Below are 16,100 nucleotides of genomic sequence, written 5' to 3'. Positions count from 1 at the left end.
GGAGTTGAATTTCGAGTTATGATGTGCTTTGGGCGTTCAACTCCGGATTATGACGTCTTTCTGGCGTTTAACTCCAGAAAGGAGTGTGTACTTGGCGTTCAACGCCAAGTTGCGTCGTCATTCTTCGAATAAAGTATGGACTATTATATATTGCTGGAAAGCCCTGGATGTCTACTTTCCAACGCCGTTGAGAGCGCGCCATTTAGAGTTCTGTAGCTCCAGAAAATCCATTTCGAGTGCAGGGAGGTCAGAATCCAACAGCATCAGCAGTCCTTTTGTCAGCCTTTTTCAGAGTTTTGCTCAAATCCCTCAATTTCAGTCAGAATTTACCTGAAATCACAGAAAAACACACAAACTCATAGTAAAGTCCAGAAATGTGAATTTAACATAAAAACTAATGAAAACATCCCTAAAAGTAGCTCAAACTTACTAAAAACTATATAAAAACAATGCCAAAAAGCGTATAAATTATCCGCTCATCAGAAGTCTGTTCGTTCCTTGGTCATGCAAGTTTTTACCGGCGATTTATTAAGGACTTTAGTAAGGTGGCACTACCTCTCTCTTGATTGTTACAAAAGGATTTTGAATTTGATCTAAGTGAAGAATGCATGTAGGCCTTTGACAAGCTCAAAGTTGCATTGACTCAAGCTCCCATTTTAAGAGGGCCGGATTGGAGTCGGCCGTTCGAGATAATGTGTGATGCATCAAACTATGCGGTGGAAGCCGCCTAGCACAACGCGAAGGTGAAATTTCTTATGTCATTCACTATGCCTCTAAAACTCTAGATGGAGCCCAATCCAATTACACTACCACTGAGAAGGAATTGTTGGCTATCGTCTTTGCTTTGGATAAATTTCAAGCTTATCTACTTGGTTTCATGGTGGTAGTGTACTCGGATCATGCGGCATTAAAATATTTGTTGGCCAAGAAAGAGTCTAAACCAAGGTTGATTAGATGGGTTTTGCTTTTACAAGAATTTGATCTAGAAATCAAAGATAGGAGTGGTTCACAAAACATATTGGCGGATCACTTGAGTTGCCTTGAGCACATAAAAAAGGTGATCCCACTCCTATCAATGATGAATTTCCCACTGAGGGCTTGAAACCAATATCCGAAGTAATCCCTTGGTATGCATCTATTGCCAATTACTTGGTGGCTCGCACCTTTCCTCCCAATTTCTCCAAGCACCAAAAGGATAAGCTTAAAAGTGAATCCGAATATTATGTATGGGACGACCCATACCTTTGGAGATGTGGTACGAATCAAGTAATTCGGAGGTGCATTCCACAAACCAAATTCCAGTCTATCTTGGAGGCTTGCTACTCCTCTGAAGGAGGTGGCCATTATGGACCTCAGAGAACGGCCCGAAAGATTCTAGACTGTGAATTTTGGTCGCCAACTATTTTCAAAGATGCTTCTCTCTTTTGTAAATCTTGTTCACAATGCCTTAGGTTTGGTAATATCTCCAAGAAGGATGAGATACCCCAACAAACTATGTTGTTTTGTGAGATTTTTTATGTGTGGGATATTGACTTCATGGGGCCTTTCCCAAATTCTAATGGTTTCCTCTATATTTTGCTAGCTGTTGATTATGTGTCCAAATGGATGGAAGCGATACCCATCCAGACGGATGATGCTAATGTGGTTTTTTCTTTTGGGCAGAATAACATAATTTGTTGCTTTGGATCACCACGAGCAATTGTGAGTGATCAAGGCTCACACTTTTGCAACAAGAGAATGACAGGGCTAATGAAGAAATATGGCATCATTCACAAAGTGGCCACGGCCTACCATCACCAAACGAATGGCCAAGCCGAGGTTTCCAACCGGGAGATCAAGTGCATATTGGAGATAACTGTGAAACCTCATAGGAAGGATTGGAGTGCTAAGCTCACCGATGCACTATGGGCCTACCGAACGGCTTATAAAATGCCAATTGGCATGAGCCTGTTTCGGTTGGTCTATGGCAAAGCTTGCCATCTACCGGTGGAGATAGAGCACAAGGCGTATTGGGCCGTCAAGGAATGCAACTCAAGTTTGGGGGGAATTGAAAGAAAGTTACAGTTAGTGGAATTGGAGTGTTTGAGATTGGAAGCTTATGAGAGTTCTAGACTCTACAAGGAAAAGATGAACGCGGTGCATGACAAAAACATCCGAAGAAGAGAGTTTAGAGTTGGAAAGCTTGTCCTCCTCTACAACTCTAGATTGAGGTTGATGCTTGGAAAGTTAAGATCAAGATGGGAAGGACCCTATAGAGTGGAGAAGGTGGAGCCATATGGGGTTTATCACTTGCGTCATCCTTCAAGCCCCACAATCTTCAAGGTTAATGGTCATCGTCTAAAGCTATACCATTAGAAAACAATGAAAAGCAACAAAGAAGTTGAGGTGTTCCAACTAGAGGATGAACTCGAAAAAGAAAAGCCATGAGCTCATCACCGTCCAACTTAAGGACGTTAAAGAAAAGTGCTAGGTGGGAGACACCCAACCATGGTAAGATCTTCCTATTTGTATCTTTTGTATATAGTTCTTGAACTCTTTGTTGATTTAGTGATTGCTTAGTCTTAGACTTGATTTTGGTTGCCTTAGTTAAGTTGTTCATGAAGGATTGCATTGATCTTAAGTACGTGGATTCATAGTGTGGAAGAAAACACTCAATTTTAAGTATTGCATGGATTTTTGGGTGTTTTTGGTCCTTTTAGCTTGCATGCCTACAAAATTTGTGATAAAAATGCATTTCTTCATGTCTATGAAAAAAAAGGGGTCTCCACGCGTGAGCATGCTAGACGCGTACGGGTCAATGGCCTTCGCAACTCCTGGTACACAAAACCAGAGAGTTATGCAAGAATTGAGCCAGCACTGAGCCCCACGCCTGACCCCACTCACGCGTACGCACGCATGACGCGTATGCGTCCCTAATCCTCAATGCGCAACCCACGCGTCTGCGTGAGCAACGCATACGCGTCGCCTACGCCATCTGCACTCTTGGTACATTTTCCAGAGAGTTAGGCGAGATTTGTGCTGATATTGTGCCTCAAGCCTAACCCTACCCACGCGTATGTGCGCTTGACACGTATGTGTCCCTCTACTGATCTGAGCATCCACGCGTAAGCGTGAATGACACGTCCGCGTCGCTCGTGCAAATTCTAATCTTGGTACATTCTTCCCGAGAGTTGTGTTTACATCGCGCGAACACTGTGCTGGGAGCCCAGCTCCCACCCACGCGTAAGCGTGGGTGACGCTTACGCGTCGCTTGCATTATAACCATGCACGCGTACGCGCCTTTGCTGCGTACGCGTCAATAACCCTACCCGCCAACTTCTGGTACATAAACAAGAGAGTTGCGTGAGATTCATGCTGACATTGTGCCACTAAGGCAACTGCCCCCTCGCATACGCGCCACTTGCGCGTACGCGTCCTCTCTTCTTCTGCTACCCACGCGTACACGTGGGCGATGCTTCTGCGTCCCTACTGCTTTTTGCTCATCCACACGTATACGTGGATGGCGCGCGCATCAATTCCACGACGCAGAAAAGACTGCAGCGCGCCCCTTTTCAAATCTTTCCTCATTTTTCCTCTCCCGTTCCATCTTCACGTCTTCTTCACCCACTCCTACCACCTTATCACCGCCCACTACCACCGGCGGCACCACCCACTGGCAACCACCACTTCCGGTGGTCCCACACCTTTCTCTCTCTTCCCTTTCCTTAATTTCTTTTCTCCTTTCTTCACTTGCATTCTACACCACTTCCCCCTCCCCCTCTCATGGTACCACTTACCTTTCTTTTCTCTTTGTTTTATTTCAATTTTTTCTCTTTAGTTGCATTTCTTTTCTTTCCTCCTTAGTTTGTTCTCATTCATGCATTTTTGTTTATTTACTTGCTTTCTTTTTTTCTATTTTTCATGGGTGTTGAGGGTGGAGTTATCTCTTGCATTAATGGGTTATTTTGCTATGTTTGATTTCTTTGTGATATGTGGTGCTATATGATGCTTAGTAATGCATTTTTGGGGTGCTACATTGCTACATTTCCTCCACTTGCTTATTGTTTAAGAGTTGCACACCAAGTGTTTGTTGAAAGGCACTTATGAGTTCTTGTTTCAAATTTGACTTGATGCTTTCAACTTAGTGCCCTTTCTCATTCACTTGCTTATTCCTATGTGCATTGAGCCTATTACTTTTTATGTTTCCTATTCACAAGCTCATCCCTTATGACTTGCTTCTTGTTATTGATTCTTGAGTGTATGCCTCTCATGCCTTTTACTTGCATGCTTATATCACTCTTGCATCACATGCTAGTGACATACCATTGTTTCCATTGTTGTCTTGGTTACGTGTTACAGCTGTCATGTCTTCAAGACATTTATTCTTTTGTGGCTTTCTTTCTCACTTGCATGTTATTATTCATGTGTGTTTCTTTGAGTTTAATGTCTCCTCCTTTCCTCCCTTTTTAGGATGGTCATAAAAAAGGGTACGGAAAAGGCATCGAAGAAACCGCCTACCAAAAGGGCACCTCAAAGATCCACCAACAAGGCGCACCAAGCACCAAAGGCTAAGCCCCTCCTCAAGAAGGCGAGGAGCATCATTAATGTTGATGTCCAAGAGAAGGACAACCCTGTGAGGGATTTTACTAGGTTTCCCAACCGATATTGTGAGCTAATATACCCCCATGATGGTTGAGAGGAATTATCATTCTGAACCTCTTTTTGCCCCTCCGGAGCATGTCGTTCAGTTTGTCATACCACGCATCGAGCGGTGCCAATGGGGGTTTCTCATGAGACGACTGCAGGAGGCCAACCTTTCTTGGGTGGTGGAGTTTTACTAAGTAAGTCCCCGTCTTGGAGGAAGCTATTCAAGGAGTGCTTAAGACCGGGCCATTAGTGGATGGGATAGACGCTTACCAAGAGGTCTTGTCGCAGTGTTGTGAATATGATTTCGATTGGGATGCTATTCTCCAGGTAATTGCCGAACTGGAAGTGTTTTGGACCCAAGGGAGAATGAGGCCCCAGCCCAAGGACATTGACGTGCATTTTCTCACTGTAGAGGCTCAAGCATGGGCCTAAATCTTATCCTATTATGTGCTTCTAAGCACCCACGGGTCATCTATCACCGCAGAGCTAGCCCTACTAGTTTGGTGCATACTTACAGAGAAACCAGTCAACATCCCTCTCATCATCCGACAAGCCATGGGTTGTATCCATGCTAGGAGAAACCTGCCCTTTCCCGCTTTGGTAACGAAGTTAGTTACTGCAGCTGGTGTTCCCTAGGAGGCTAAGGACCGGAAGACAATGATTCCGATAGAGGGCGATGTCGTCCCAACCGAAAAATACCTCAAGCCTCCGGCGGAAACCAAGAACCTTGACATAGCTATTCCCGTAGGCATCCCCACTACTTCATCCGCACCACCGAGATCGTCCCACCAACTTCTTAAGGATCTCAATAAAAAGATGGACCGATATGAACGGCGGAACTAACGGCGGTTTGCTTATGTGAAGAAACTTTTGAGTTTTGTGACCCAACCTCTGGAGGAACCGGAGATCTCCACATCTACCTCAAACTTAAGTGAAGATAGTATCCATGAAGGGGATGGTGGAAGTTCTGAACCCGATCGCCCCTTGCGCCTCACCAATAGCACGGAGGACCGTGCTAATTCTTAAGTGTGGGGAGGTCGGTCGATCGATCTCCGTATGTAACACCCAAATAAACTTTGATTTTCTTTTGTTAAGTAGGATAGATTGCATGAGTAGTTTTTTCTTTTTGACACCTTTTGCATGATAGTTGTCTCTTGATTAGGACTACTTGGTTAGGGTAATCATTTCTTTTCCAAGAAACTGTATTTTTAGGGCATCCTACCAATTTAAAATTTTTTTTGTGTTAAGCTTGCTTGAAAAATGTATTTTGGAACATGGTTTTGAGCTAAGAACACAAGCTTGTGCGATTTGAGGCTAATTGTGTGGTTACATCATATAACCACTTATCTTCCTTCTTGTGTGCATTGTTTTCCTTCTATGATTGTGATCCTTGATTTTCTTGACTCTATATGTCCATTATTGTGTGTATGAATGCATGTATGTGATTGAGGTCATCATTTTGTTGAGCCACTTACCCAAATAGCCTCACCTTACAACAACCTTTGTCAACCAACTTTGAGCCTACAATTAACCCACTTGTTCTTAATTTTCGCACATTACAAGCCTAAAGCGGAAAACCATAAGTGTGTGTGTGTGTGTGTGTGTGTGTGTGTGTGTCATTCAAATGTGGGAAAATTTGGGACATTGTTTGAGGTAAGAGTATGTTTTTGTTTTGTTGGAAATATTGGGAATTGGGGACATACTCATGTGTTAATCAAATGTGTAAACAATATGATTTGACACCTTTGTATATAAGTACATCAAAAAGAAAAAAAAAGAAGAGAAAAACCAAAAAAGAAAAGAAAAAATGAATAATAAAAAGAAAAAATATAGAAAGAAAAGAAAAAGGAAAAAAAGAAAGAAATAAAAAAAGGGGACAAAATGCCCCAAAGCAAAGTTCAATAAAAATCAATGCATATGTGTTGTGAAGTGAAAAAAAATGCATAAGTATGTGATAAAGTGGATAATGGGTAGTTAGGTTAGCACTTAATTGTATAGGTTGTTATATAGGTTTGGTGGGAAGCTTAGGTTAATCAAAGAGTCAAGATCTAGTCCACTTAGCCATATATATAACCCTACCTTGACCCTAACCCCATTACGACCTAAGAAAAGACCTAATGATATATGTATGCATGCATAAAATAATTGTTGATTGTTAGAGGAAGAACAAATTTTGGAAAGCATGAAGTAGAGGAGGATTAAGTGATTAACCCTATACACCGAGCAAATAGAGTGCAAACACTTCCGGTGAGGGTTCGAAGCTCAATTCCTTGTTCCTGGCTCTCATGAGCGTTCTTTATGCAAGTTATGCACACTTCACTTTGATGTTTGAATTGGTAGAGTTCATGTACTGTCTTATCATTTTGCCCTACGTACTCATATATGTTCTTGGAAGATTGATTTGTTTTTGACCAAGTAGATAGTAGCATTCATCTTAGTTGCATTCATATAGGTAGATTGCATCTCATAAATCCCATTCTCTTGTGATTCTTTGGTCTTTTGCTTTCTTTTAGTATGAGGACATGCTTGGTTTAAGTGTGGGGAGGTTAATAAACCCTATTTTTAGTGTTTATCTTGTATGGATTTTGGGGGTTTTATCGATATTCTTACACTTATTCATATAAAATGCATGATTTTGTGTTTCTTTCCCAATTTTGCTTCATGGTTGAAAACTTGCTTCTTTTACGTTAAATATGTTATATTTTAATCCTCTTCTATTACCATTCGATGCCATGAACTGTTTGTTAAGTGATTTCAGAGTTTATAGGGCAAGAATGGCCAAGAAGAGAGGAAGGAAGCATGCATAAATGGAAGGAGCATGGAAAAGTGGAGCTTTGGAGCTAGAGCAGTGACGCGTACGCGCACCATGCGCGTACGCGTGGATGTGCGCTACTAGGATCGGCGCGACGAAGCCAGCGCGAAGAAGCCGACACATTCGCATGTCTGGGCAAGAACCTCATGGACGCGCACGCGTGCTTTGCGCGTACACGTCGATGCTCGCACGTGATTTTCAAAGTTAAAACGTGACTGGCAATTTTAGAGGAGTTCCAAGCCCAACTTTGAGCAGAATTCTGGCGGGAAAAGGCATAAAAGACCAAGGATTGAAGGGATCCATCATCATTCACACATTACACACATTTAGATATTTTTAGTTAGTTTTTTGGAAGTTACATTCTAGAGAGAGAAGCTCTCACTTCTCTCTAGGTTTTTGCTTTCTCAATTCTCAATTTCAATTCCTCTTGGATCCATTGGTGAGATCAATTGTCAATTCAATTTCACTTTGATTCAATATGTAGATCTAATTCTTCTACTCTCAAATTAGTGTTCTTGTTGCTCAAGTCACTTTGAATTTTAGATTTGGATTTTGTTACTTTGATTTCTATTAATTCATTGAGGTATTTCATGTTCATTGATGATAATTGTTTGATTGTTGTTAATTGCTTGAATTAGATAGCTTGAATTTAAATTCTCTTCTCAACTTCACAATGTCTTCTACTATTGCTCACCAATTGTTTGAGAAAATGTCAACTTTAGCTATGGAGTAGATTCTTCATTCTTGGCTTGGGGGTTGAGTTATTGGAGACACTTGAATTGTCAATATCCTTTGTTGATTATCAATTGGAAATTGCTAATTGATTTGTATGTCACTAAAGCTAGACTTTCCTAAGGTTTGACTAGGACTTGTGACTCAAATTGATTATTTTCACTTGACTTTCCTCCATAGTTAGAGGTTAACTAAGTGAAGCAATGACCAATTGTTGTCACAATTGATAGAAACTATGATGATAGAACTTCCAATTCTCACCCCTAGCCAAGGCTTTTACATTGATTGATTGTCATTCACTTCTATTAGCTTGATTTCTTGTACTAAACTCCAAAACAACAAAAGAACTCCTAACCAATGATGTGCATCTTAGGGCAACTCCTAGGGAGAACGACTCGGGACTAATACTCTCGGTTATTGATTTTGAATTGTGGACACACATTTTCTATGTTTGATGTGGGATTACTTGTTGGTTTAGACTATACTCACGATTAGATTTATTGATAAATTCTAGACCAACATAAAATCACTCATCAATCCTTCGATGTTAAAGGTTGACTTAGTGAGATTAATCAATCATAATTATCATAGTTGTGGTTATGGCAAGGAAGGGATTCCATAACTCATCCCAAGTCAAGGTTTCATTTATGTTTTGAACCACTTTTTTATCACTTTATAGCATTACTTGTTTATATTGCATACATTGTTCTTTTATTCCTTTATTAGTTTGTTAATTACAATTTTGAATCGTTATTTAATTCCTTTATTTTGTTTGCCTTCATCATTGAAAACCTCTTTGCCTTCTCACAACCAAAATTATACGCACTCATTGGCACTAGTTCCTAGGGAAGACGACCCAGGAGTCGAAATACTCTCGGTTTATGTTTGCTCTGGATTGTGACAATTTTAGATTTGAATTTGATATTGGTCAATTATTTGGTTTGGAACTATACTTACAACACCAATATTATTTTGAGATAAATTCTGAACCCACTTTAGGCCTCTATCATCCATCATTTACCCTCATTTATTCTTTTTCCTTCAACAACACAAACAGAGAGGAGGGAGAGCAAGAAATGAAGAAAAGAACAGAGGGAAGGGTGGAGAACGAAGACAAAAAAGAAGAGAAGAGGAAGAAGAAGGCGTTGCCGGCGAGAAAGGGCGTCGTTGTTGACATTCTCCTTCGGCACCGACTCTTTCTCCGTTGCGCTCTTTCTCACACAGCGCCGACCTGCGTTCTTCCTCTCTTGCAGCGCCATGCCTCCGTTCTGCCTCCTTGCTGCATCCCGCTTCCTTCCAGATCTATTCTGCTTCCTGTTCTGCTACCTTGAGCTCATCTTTTTCCAGATCTATTCATGTAGCTAGCTCTTCCCCTCTTCTGTGACTAAATTTGTGTCATTAATTATTTGAAAATTTTCTGGTTTAGTTTTTAATTTTGGTCTGAAGTTTTTAGTTGTTACAAATGGTTATATTGTTGCTAAATTTGTGTTGCTTCTTCATTTACAAATTTCAATCCTATAATTTCTGTTGTTATTCATTTTGGATTTGAAATCATAGTTGATGATTATTTAGTTGTTGTTTGATTTGATATTTTTGTTAATTTTGCTGAACATGGCGTCGGTGGTGTGCCAATCTTGGTGGGAGGTGTTGCAGCCGCTGAGGGAGGCGATGATGCTACTTCGATGGGGGAAGAAGTTCAAGCATGAAAACCCATGAGTGACGCAGAATGTAGAAAAGGCACGGAGTCGTTCAAGAAGGCGGCGGCGCTTGGATCTACACTCGCCATGGTGGACGCCGAGCTCATGTATTGGGAGAGAGGGGAGAAGCAGAGAGCCCTCAATTTGTTCTTGAAATCTGTGTTCTCTCTCTTTTGAGTTTGAAAGATTGAATGTTTGAAATTTTTTGTCTTGAATTTAAATGTGATGGTGTTGATGTTGATGGATTTTTGAATTTGAATGTGGTGGTGTTGTAGTTGATGGATTTTTAAATATGAATATATTGTTATTATTGATTCTGTGTTAGTTTTGTTTGATTTTTTTTAAATTAAAAAAATAATTGATGTTGTTGTTGTTGAAGATTTAGATGAAGAGAATGGAGCAGGGAGGCTGAGGAACAGTAGAGTAAGGAGGGTAAAGAGGAGAGATAATGATGAAGGACATTTTAGTCTAAAAATTTAAAAAAGGATAATTTTAAAGCGCTTTTAAACGTTGAGGATGATTTTAATAAAAAAAAAATGTCAGGGACGATTTTGATTTTGACCGCATATACCTTAAGGACGAAAAAAATACTAACCCTTAAAAGGTCAGAGCAGAATGTTTAAAAATTAAAATAATTTTAACTATTATTTTTCTACGAAAATAAAAAATAAATGGCAATATATAAGCATAATGAAATATAAAGATTTATCATAATGTTTATAAATAATTATACTATATATCCTTATTATTAATTTTATTCTTTTTTGCATTAATATTTAATTTTTGAGTATATTTAGATGTGATTTTATACTCTTAATATAAATTATTATCACTTCCAACGGCCATTATAATTTTTTAATAATATAAATTATAATATTTTCTGTAATATGCAATTCTATTAAATAAGCTTAATTATTGGTAATGTGTATCTGTGAGAATATGCTTTTTTCAAATATAAAAAAATAACTAAAAAGAATTATGAAATCCGCTTTCACTTCAAATTTATAAATTAAAAAAAAGTCAGTCCATCACTACAAAATTAAATTGAGATGTACTTCATTTTAAAAAAAATAATATTATGACTAAATTTAATAATTAACTCAGTAAAATAAAAATTACATTATACAACCAAAATGCGTTCAAATTTTAACTTATAATAGTTATAGATTTATATTTATTTTAGAGTAGACTACCAAAAATGGTATCCAAAAGTTTTTATTACTGACGAAACGAACCCCAAAAAATGCTAATAATAAATAAGTCCTCGAAAGATTTAAAAACACGACAAATAGAATTAAATATTAAATATATATTCTAAAAAAATTTTTAAAGATCAAATTTTAATGCAAATTTTTGTAATTATTATAAAAAAAGATATTTTTATCCTTAAAATCTGAAAATTTTTGTCAAGTGAATTTTTTAAAATTTTTTATATTACGACATTGTTTTTGAAAAATTAAAAAATCTAGAGATCAAATTTTTTTCGAATTTTTTTGTGCACTTTTTAAATATTTATTTAAATATTACTACAAAAATTTAGGTCTAATAAATAAGCGGTTTGTTAAATATAAAAGTTTTTTAGTTACTTACAAAAATATTTGGGGTTGTTTCGTCAATAATATGTTTCAGAAATTTTTTTGTCAACGACTAAATCTTTCGAGTACCAAATTAGTAGTTAATCCCTTTTATTTATAATAGGTAATTGTGGTGATTTTTAATAATTTTTTGGATAAATAATATTTTCCTCTAACAATATATAAGATAGAAATTATTTTGCCACCCGCGCGTAATCTTCTAGCTTACAATTCATATGACTAGCTAGTTCATTTCTTATTCTTTTGTATAGTCATGAAATCAACTTGTCGGCAATACAACAGTACATTAATCGAAATGAACAAACTAAAACGCAGGAAGCAGTGTTATTTATAAGTTGAGAAGTCAATACTGCTATGCTCCCCTTGAACAAATTGATTGACCCTAAACCAATAAAAAATGAAGGTGCGGCAACAAAACTCAAGAATATCCATTCCACATTTTTTTTATGCTAAGATTTTTATAGTTATTTGGGGTATGTTTACCATTTCAAACCGACAATAAGAACAAGTGATGAATTGAAGAGCAGCCACACCTTATTTTAGTTATACCAAAACCGAGAACGCTAGCAAATTGCATCACCTAGTGTATGTATGTGTTTAGCACAAACGTTTTTTGTCAATTACTATGAATAATCTTGTCCCTCACGGGGTCTACATATGATGGAGACAAATGGGAAATAGTAGAATACTAGTAAAACGCTATTCTAATTAATTCATATTTAAATTATGACAAATACTAAAGAGCTATTAAAATTTGTTATTTTTTAGCTATTAGTTAGTTATTAATATTTAAAAGTGTGGGCTAAAATATATTATTAAATTACTATACTAAAAAAACTGAATTGAATTGATGATTGCTTCTATGTAGTAAGTCTACTGGTAGGTATAAGTTGTCCTGCTCAGGGATTAAGCTCTCTTTTTCCTGAAATAAAAAAGGTATACGTCGGTTCTCAAAGAACTAGCAGTGGTGAGCACCTACAAAAATATTCTGACACTCTAATAAGAGTAAGAGATGAGTATAATATGTATCTAGAGTGAATAACGTACCTTTCTTGTTTTGGTTTTTTTCTTTTATAAAGTGTTTCTATTCGAATGTGCTATATTGTATTTACTAAGTTGACCTATTATTGTGGAGTTATAGGAGATGTTAGCCTGATTTTGTAGTAACCGCTCCTAAACGTTATTTGAACTTATACCAAAAAGTTTGTTAAAAGGAAACAAACAGATACCTTTAATTTAACACATTTTATTTATATAGCTCCAATTTATAAATAGTGTAGGTCGAGATATTAATAACGGATCATAGACCCCAAACTTGATGTAACACCCTACCACACAGAGCTTTACGCTTAAACTCGTAAAACATAGGTGATGAGGTATTACGACCTCTAAAATAATATATATATATATATATATATAGTTGAAGAAAGTTGTACCTAGGAGTCTTAAAGAAAAGTTTAAACAAAAAACCGTGAAATAAAAAGCTCATCTCACTAGGAAACGTAAACAGACAAATAGATAAAGGTAAGACATGAAATATATAAAGGATAGAGTACTAATATACAAGAGTGCAAGCTCCAGGCTCGACCTGCGAAACCAAGGCTGGCCGGAGAAATATTTACATACATAAGTATATAAGTATAACCTAAATACGCAGACATACATAAGGTAAGTACCTAGTTTTCCAAAAACCTCTAAGAGGATTAAACATAAGTTATATATACATGTAGGAGAGTCTATAAAACATAAACAAGGCATAAACAAATAAAGACAAATAAAGCAGACAAAGGCAAACACAAATAGAGTACAGTTATTGCAAGTAACAAGTATGACAAATAGCATATTGATTCATAAAAAACAAGCCCAATTAAATGCACAAACAAACAAAACAAACACATGCATATGATGTTTGCTTGCCCTATGACTGATGAGTTTCATTTGTCTGTTATAAAGTCAAACCTAACATGTCCGGTAGCTAACCCTGGACAGAACACGAAACACGGAGTAAGTGGGACAACGCCACAACTCTTACATCTTATCCGCGTACCCAGAGCAGGGGACAACTTCACCTTGCCTCTTACCCAGGTGGTGTTATAGTTCTCAATCCAAAGCAAACAGTGTCAGAACTCAATCCTTGTATCTTATTTGGAGTTTCGAACTCTTATCTAAAGCAAGTGGATAACACCACTGCATCTTACTCGGCTTTCTCGCCTCTTACCCGGAGCAAGTGGATGACACTACTGCATCTTATCCAGAGGCATATCACAATCAAATTCTATCTCATTATCATTATAATTCATTCATAATCATTCAATTTCATATTCAAACTTAGTTTTCATCATTCTTCTCCTTCATCTCTTTTCTAGAGTAAGTGGACAACGTAACTTCCTCTTACCCGGGGTCACATATCTCATTCATTTACAAGCCATCATTTCCATACTTCCTCAATCACAATTCATTACTTTAAACCTTTCTTTTCTGCTAAGTTAACTCCTTCTCTATGCTTACCCCTCTCCCTATGGTTAGAACTAAGTTTTAGGATCTTAGAGAGTAAAAATAAAGGTTTAGAGGTTCAAAATCATGTTTAAATCATAAAACTCACATTGCTGAAAAATAGGAGTCCGCGTACGTGGAGGCTCTGGACAGAGGCCACCGGCCGCGTATATGAGTGTCCGCGTATGCGGGCTTAGCAGCAGAGGCAAAAAGCTGCTAAGTCCAGAATTTTCAGTTTTTCGCTCCTAGTTTGAATGCACATAACTTTTTTTTATTTAAATGCTTTTTCATCCGTTATTCGAATAGTATAAGCTTCACGAACCCAGTTTTCATTTAAAACAAATTTGACAAAAATTGAGGGTCCGAAAGCCGAGTTATGGCTCACCAAAGTTTGGTAAAAAATCAGTTTTTCTAAACAATCTCAAACATCTATTTTTTCCAATTTCTTTTACAAAATCAAATTTTCACCACTTAAAATGACACCAACCACATCCAACACAGCCTATATCCTATCATAGCCATCCACACCTCGATTTAATCATCTTCATCCCAAAAGTTCTCAATTATAAAAACACAATATCAATTTATAAATATTGATATATCCTTTAATCATTATTCTTATTCATCACCATCAAAATCATCATTCATCATTCTATTTCACCAACCACAATCAAATTCACATCATGAATCATTAATCTCATCAAACATCATCAAATTTACATACATTATCAACTAAAACACTAAACATGTTCCAAAATCATAATTCAACTTATCCTACATCGTCTAGCCTAAGTTTTCACAAGACATTATATATTACATACGAGAAACCAAAATCATACATTGGTCGATTCCTCGTAAAATCCAAAAACACCTCGAGGTCACCGCTCCTCTAGAGTCCATAGCCCCAAAGCCTCTCCGAACCAAATTTTAGCCACCAAGGTCCAACAATCAAGCTCCCAACATCATCAATGTACTCCAAATCAACAATATTCAATCTAATCCCACAACATATCACTATAATCAACCTTCAAGCTTACAAATTCACAAATCAACAAGAGGTTTAAGGTTCTTACCTTACTCATGCATTAATGGGACAAGACTCACTAATTTTCTCAAGTCAATTTGATTCTAAAGCACCAAGATAAATTACAAATCTCGATACCCATGCTTAATTTTTGAAAATTAGGGAGAAAAGAGGTTGAGATGAAAATGAGATTTTCTTACCAAATTGACTATTGGGCTTTGTAGAGCTCGACGCGGTGGACGCGTGGCCAAAAATGGTAAATCAATCGGAGTTCCAAATCAAAAGTTATATGAAGTTGAAATCTAGCCAAAGGTTTGTGAATTTGGGCTTTGTTCTTCTCCCTTCTCCCCTGGTGCACTGTGTTTCTCATCATATGGGGAAAGGGGATGCTGACTTGCTTAAGTAAAATTTGGGTTGGTCCATAGGCTCAATTCGGAATCGGTTTAATCGGTTTGGTCTGTTCGGCTTAATTTTGGGCTAAATTCTTTAAAATTAGTGTCAAAATTCATGTTTTAATTATCTCTACCTCATTTAATTATAAAATTTAACTTTCTAATTTTTTAAATAATAATTTATTTATTAGATACTTATTCATTGATTTCACAGATTTTACACTTGACCTATGATATTTTGCAATAAGACAGGTCGAGTTTAGATAATTTTTTGACCTAGAAATTGGTTGTACCAATAAGTGGTAGCCCCCGAAACTCAAGTTGTTGTACTTGAAAAATAATAGTCACGTTAGAGAGAAGAGTCTAAATTAAATAAAAATAAAACTAAGAGTTATTATGAACAATCCCCAAACTTGACATGTTTATTTTTTAAGATAAACAGGTTGAATTTTTATGAAAATCAAGCTATAACTCGATGGGATATGAAAGATATATGATTTGTGTTATAATTTGGAGATGTGAGAATTAGTCTCCAACATCAACTATCATCTTGAAAATAAATTTGGTCAGCTTGTCATTGAAAAATGTGATTATGCTTATATCAGTGTATTTTTGGACGAGCTCATAGTTGATTATTTATTGGATTGATCCTGACTTATAGGTGTTTGCTTGTTTTGACTGATTCGAACTTATAATTGCCCATATATTTGGAGTGATTCCTACTTATAA

The 16,100-nt window shown here is 37.1% G+C and overlaps 1 protein-coding gene across 1 annotated transcript; it reads left to right on the top strand.

Annotated features, from left to right (window-relative positions):
• Positions 1 to 1,536: 1,536 nt before the first annotated feature.
• On the top strand, positions 1,537 to 2,355 carry LOC130934114 (uncharacterized). Its single transcript, XM_057863704.1, has one exon. The coding sequence runs from the start codon at positions 1,537 to 1,539 to the stop codon at positions 2,353 to 2,355; it is 819 nt and encodes a 272-aa protein (XP_057719687.1).
• The last annotated feature ends 13,745 nt before the right edge of the window (positions 2,356 to 16,100 follow it).

The sequence above is a fragment of the Arachis stenosperma genome, chromosome 6 (genome assembly GCF_014773155.1).
Source record: "Arachis stenosperma cultivar V10309 chromosome 6, arast.V10309.gnm1.PFL2, whole genome shotgun sequence".
Taxonomy (NCBI): domain Eukaryota; kingdom Viridiplantae; phylum Streptophyta; class Magnoliopsida; order Fabales; family Fabaceae; genus Arachis; species Arachis stenosperma.
The sequence above is the reverse complement of the archived record's forward strand: the minus strand, read 5'-3'. Positions and strand labels throughout refer to the sequence as shown.

What these genes read in the sequence shown, in the direction of transcription:
- LOC130934114 (XM_057863704.1), top strand. Translation starts at nt 1,537, where the DNA reads ATGGGGCCTTTCCCAAATTCTAATGGTTTCCTCTATATTTTGCTAGCT.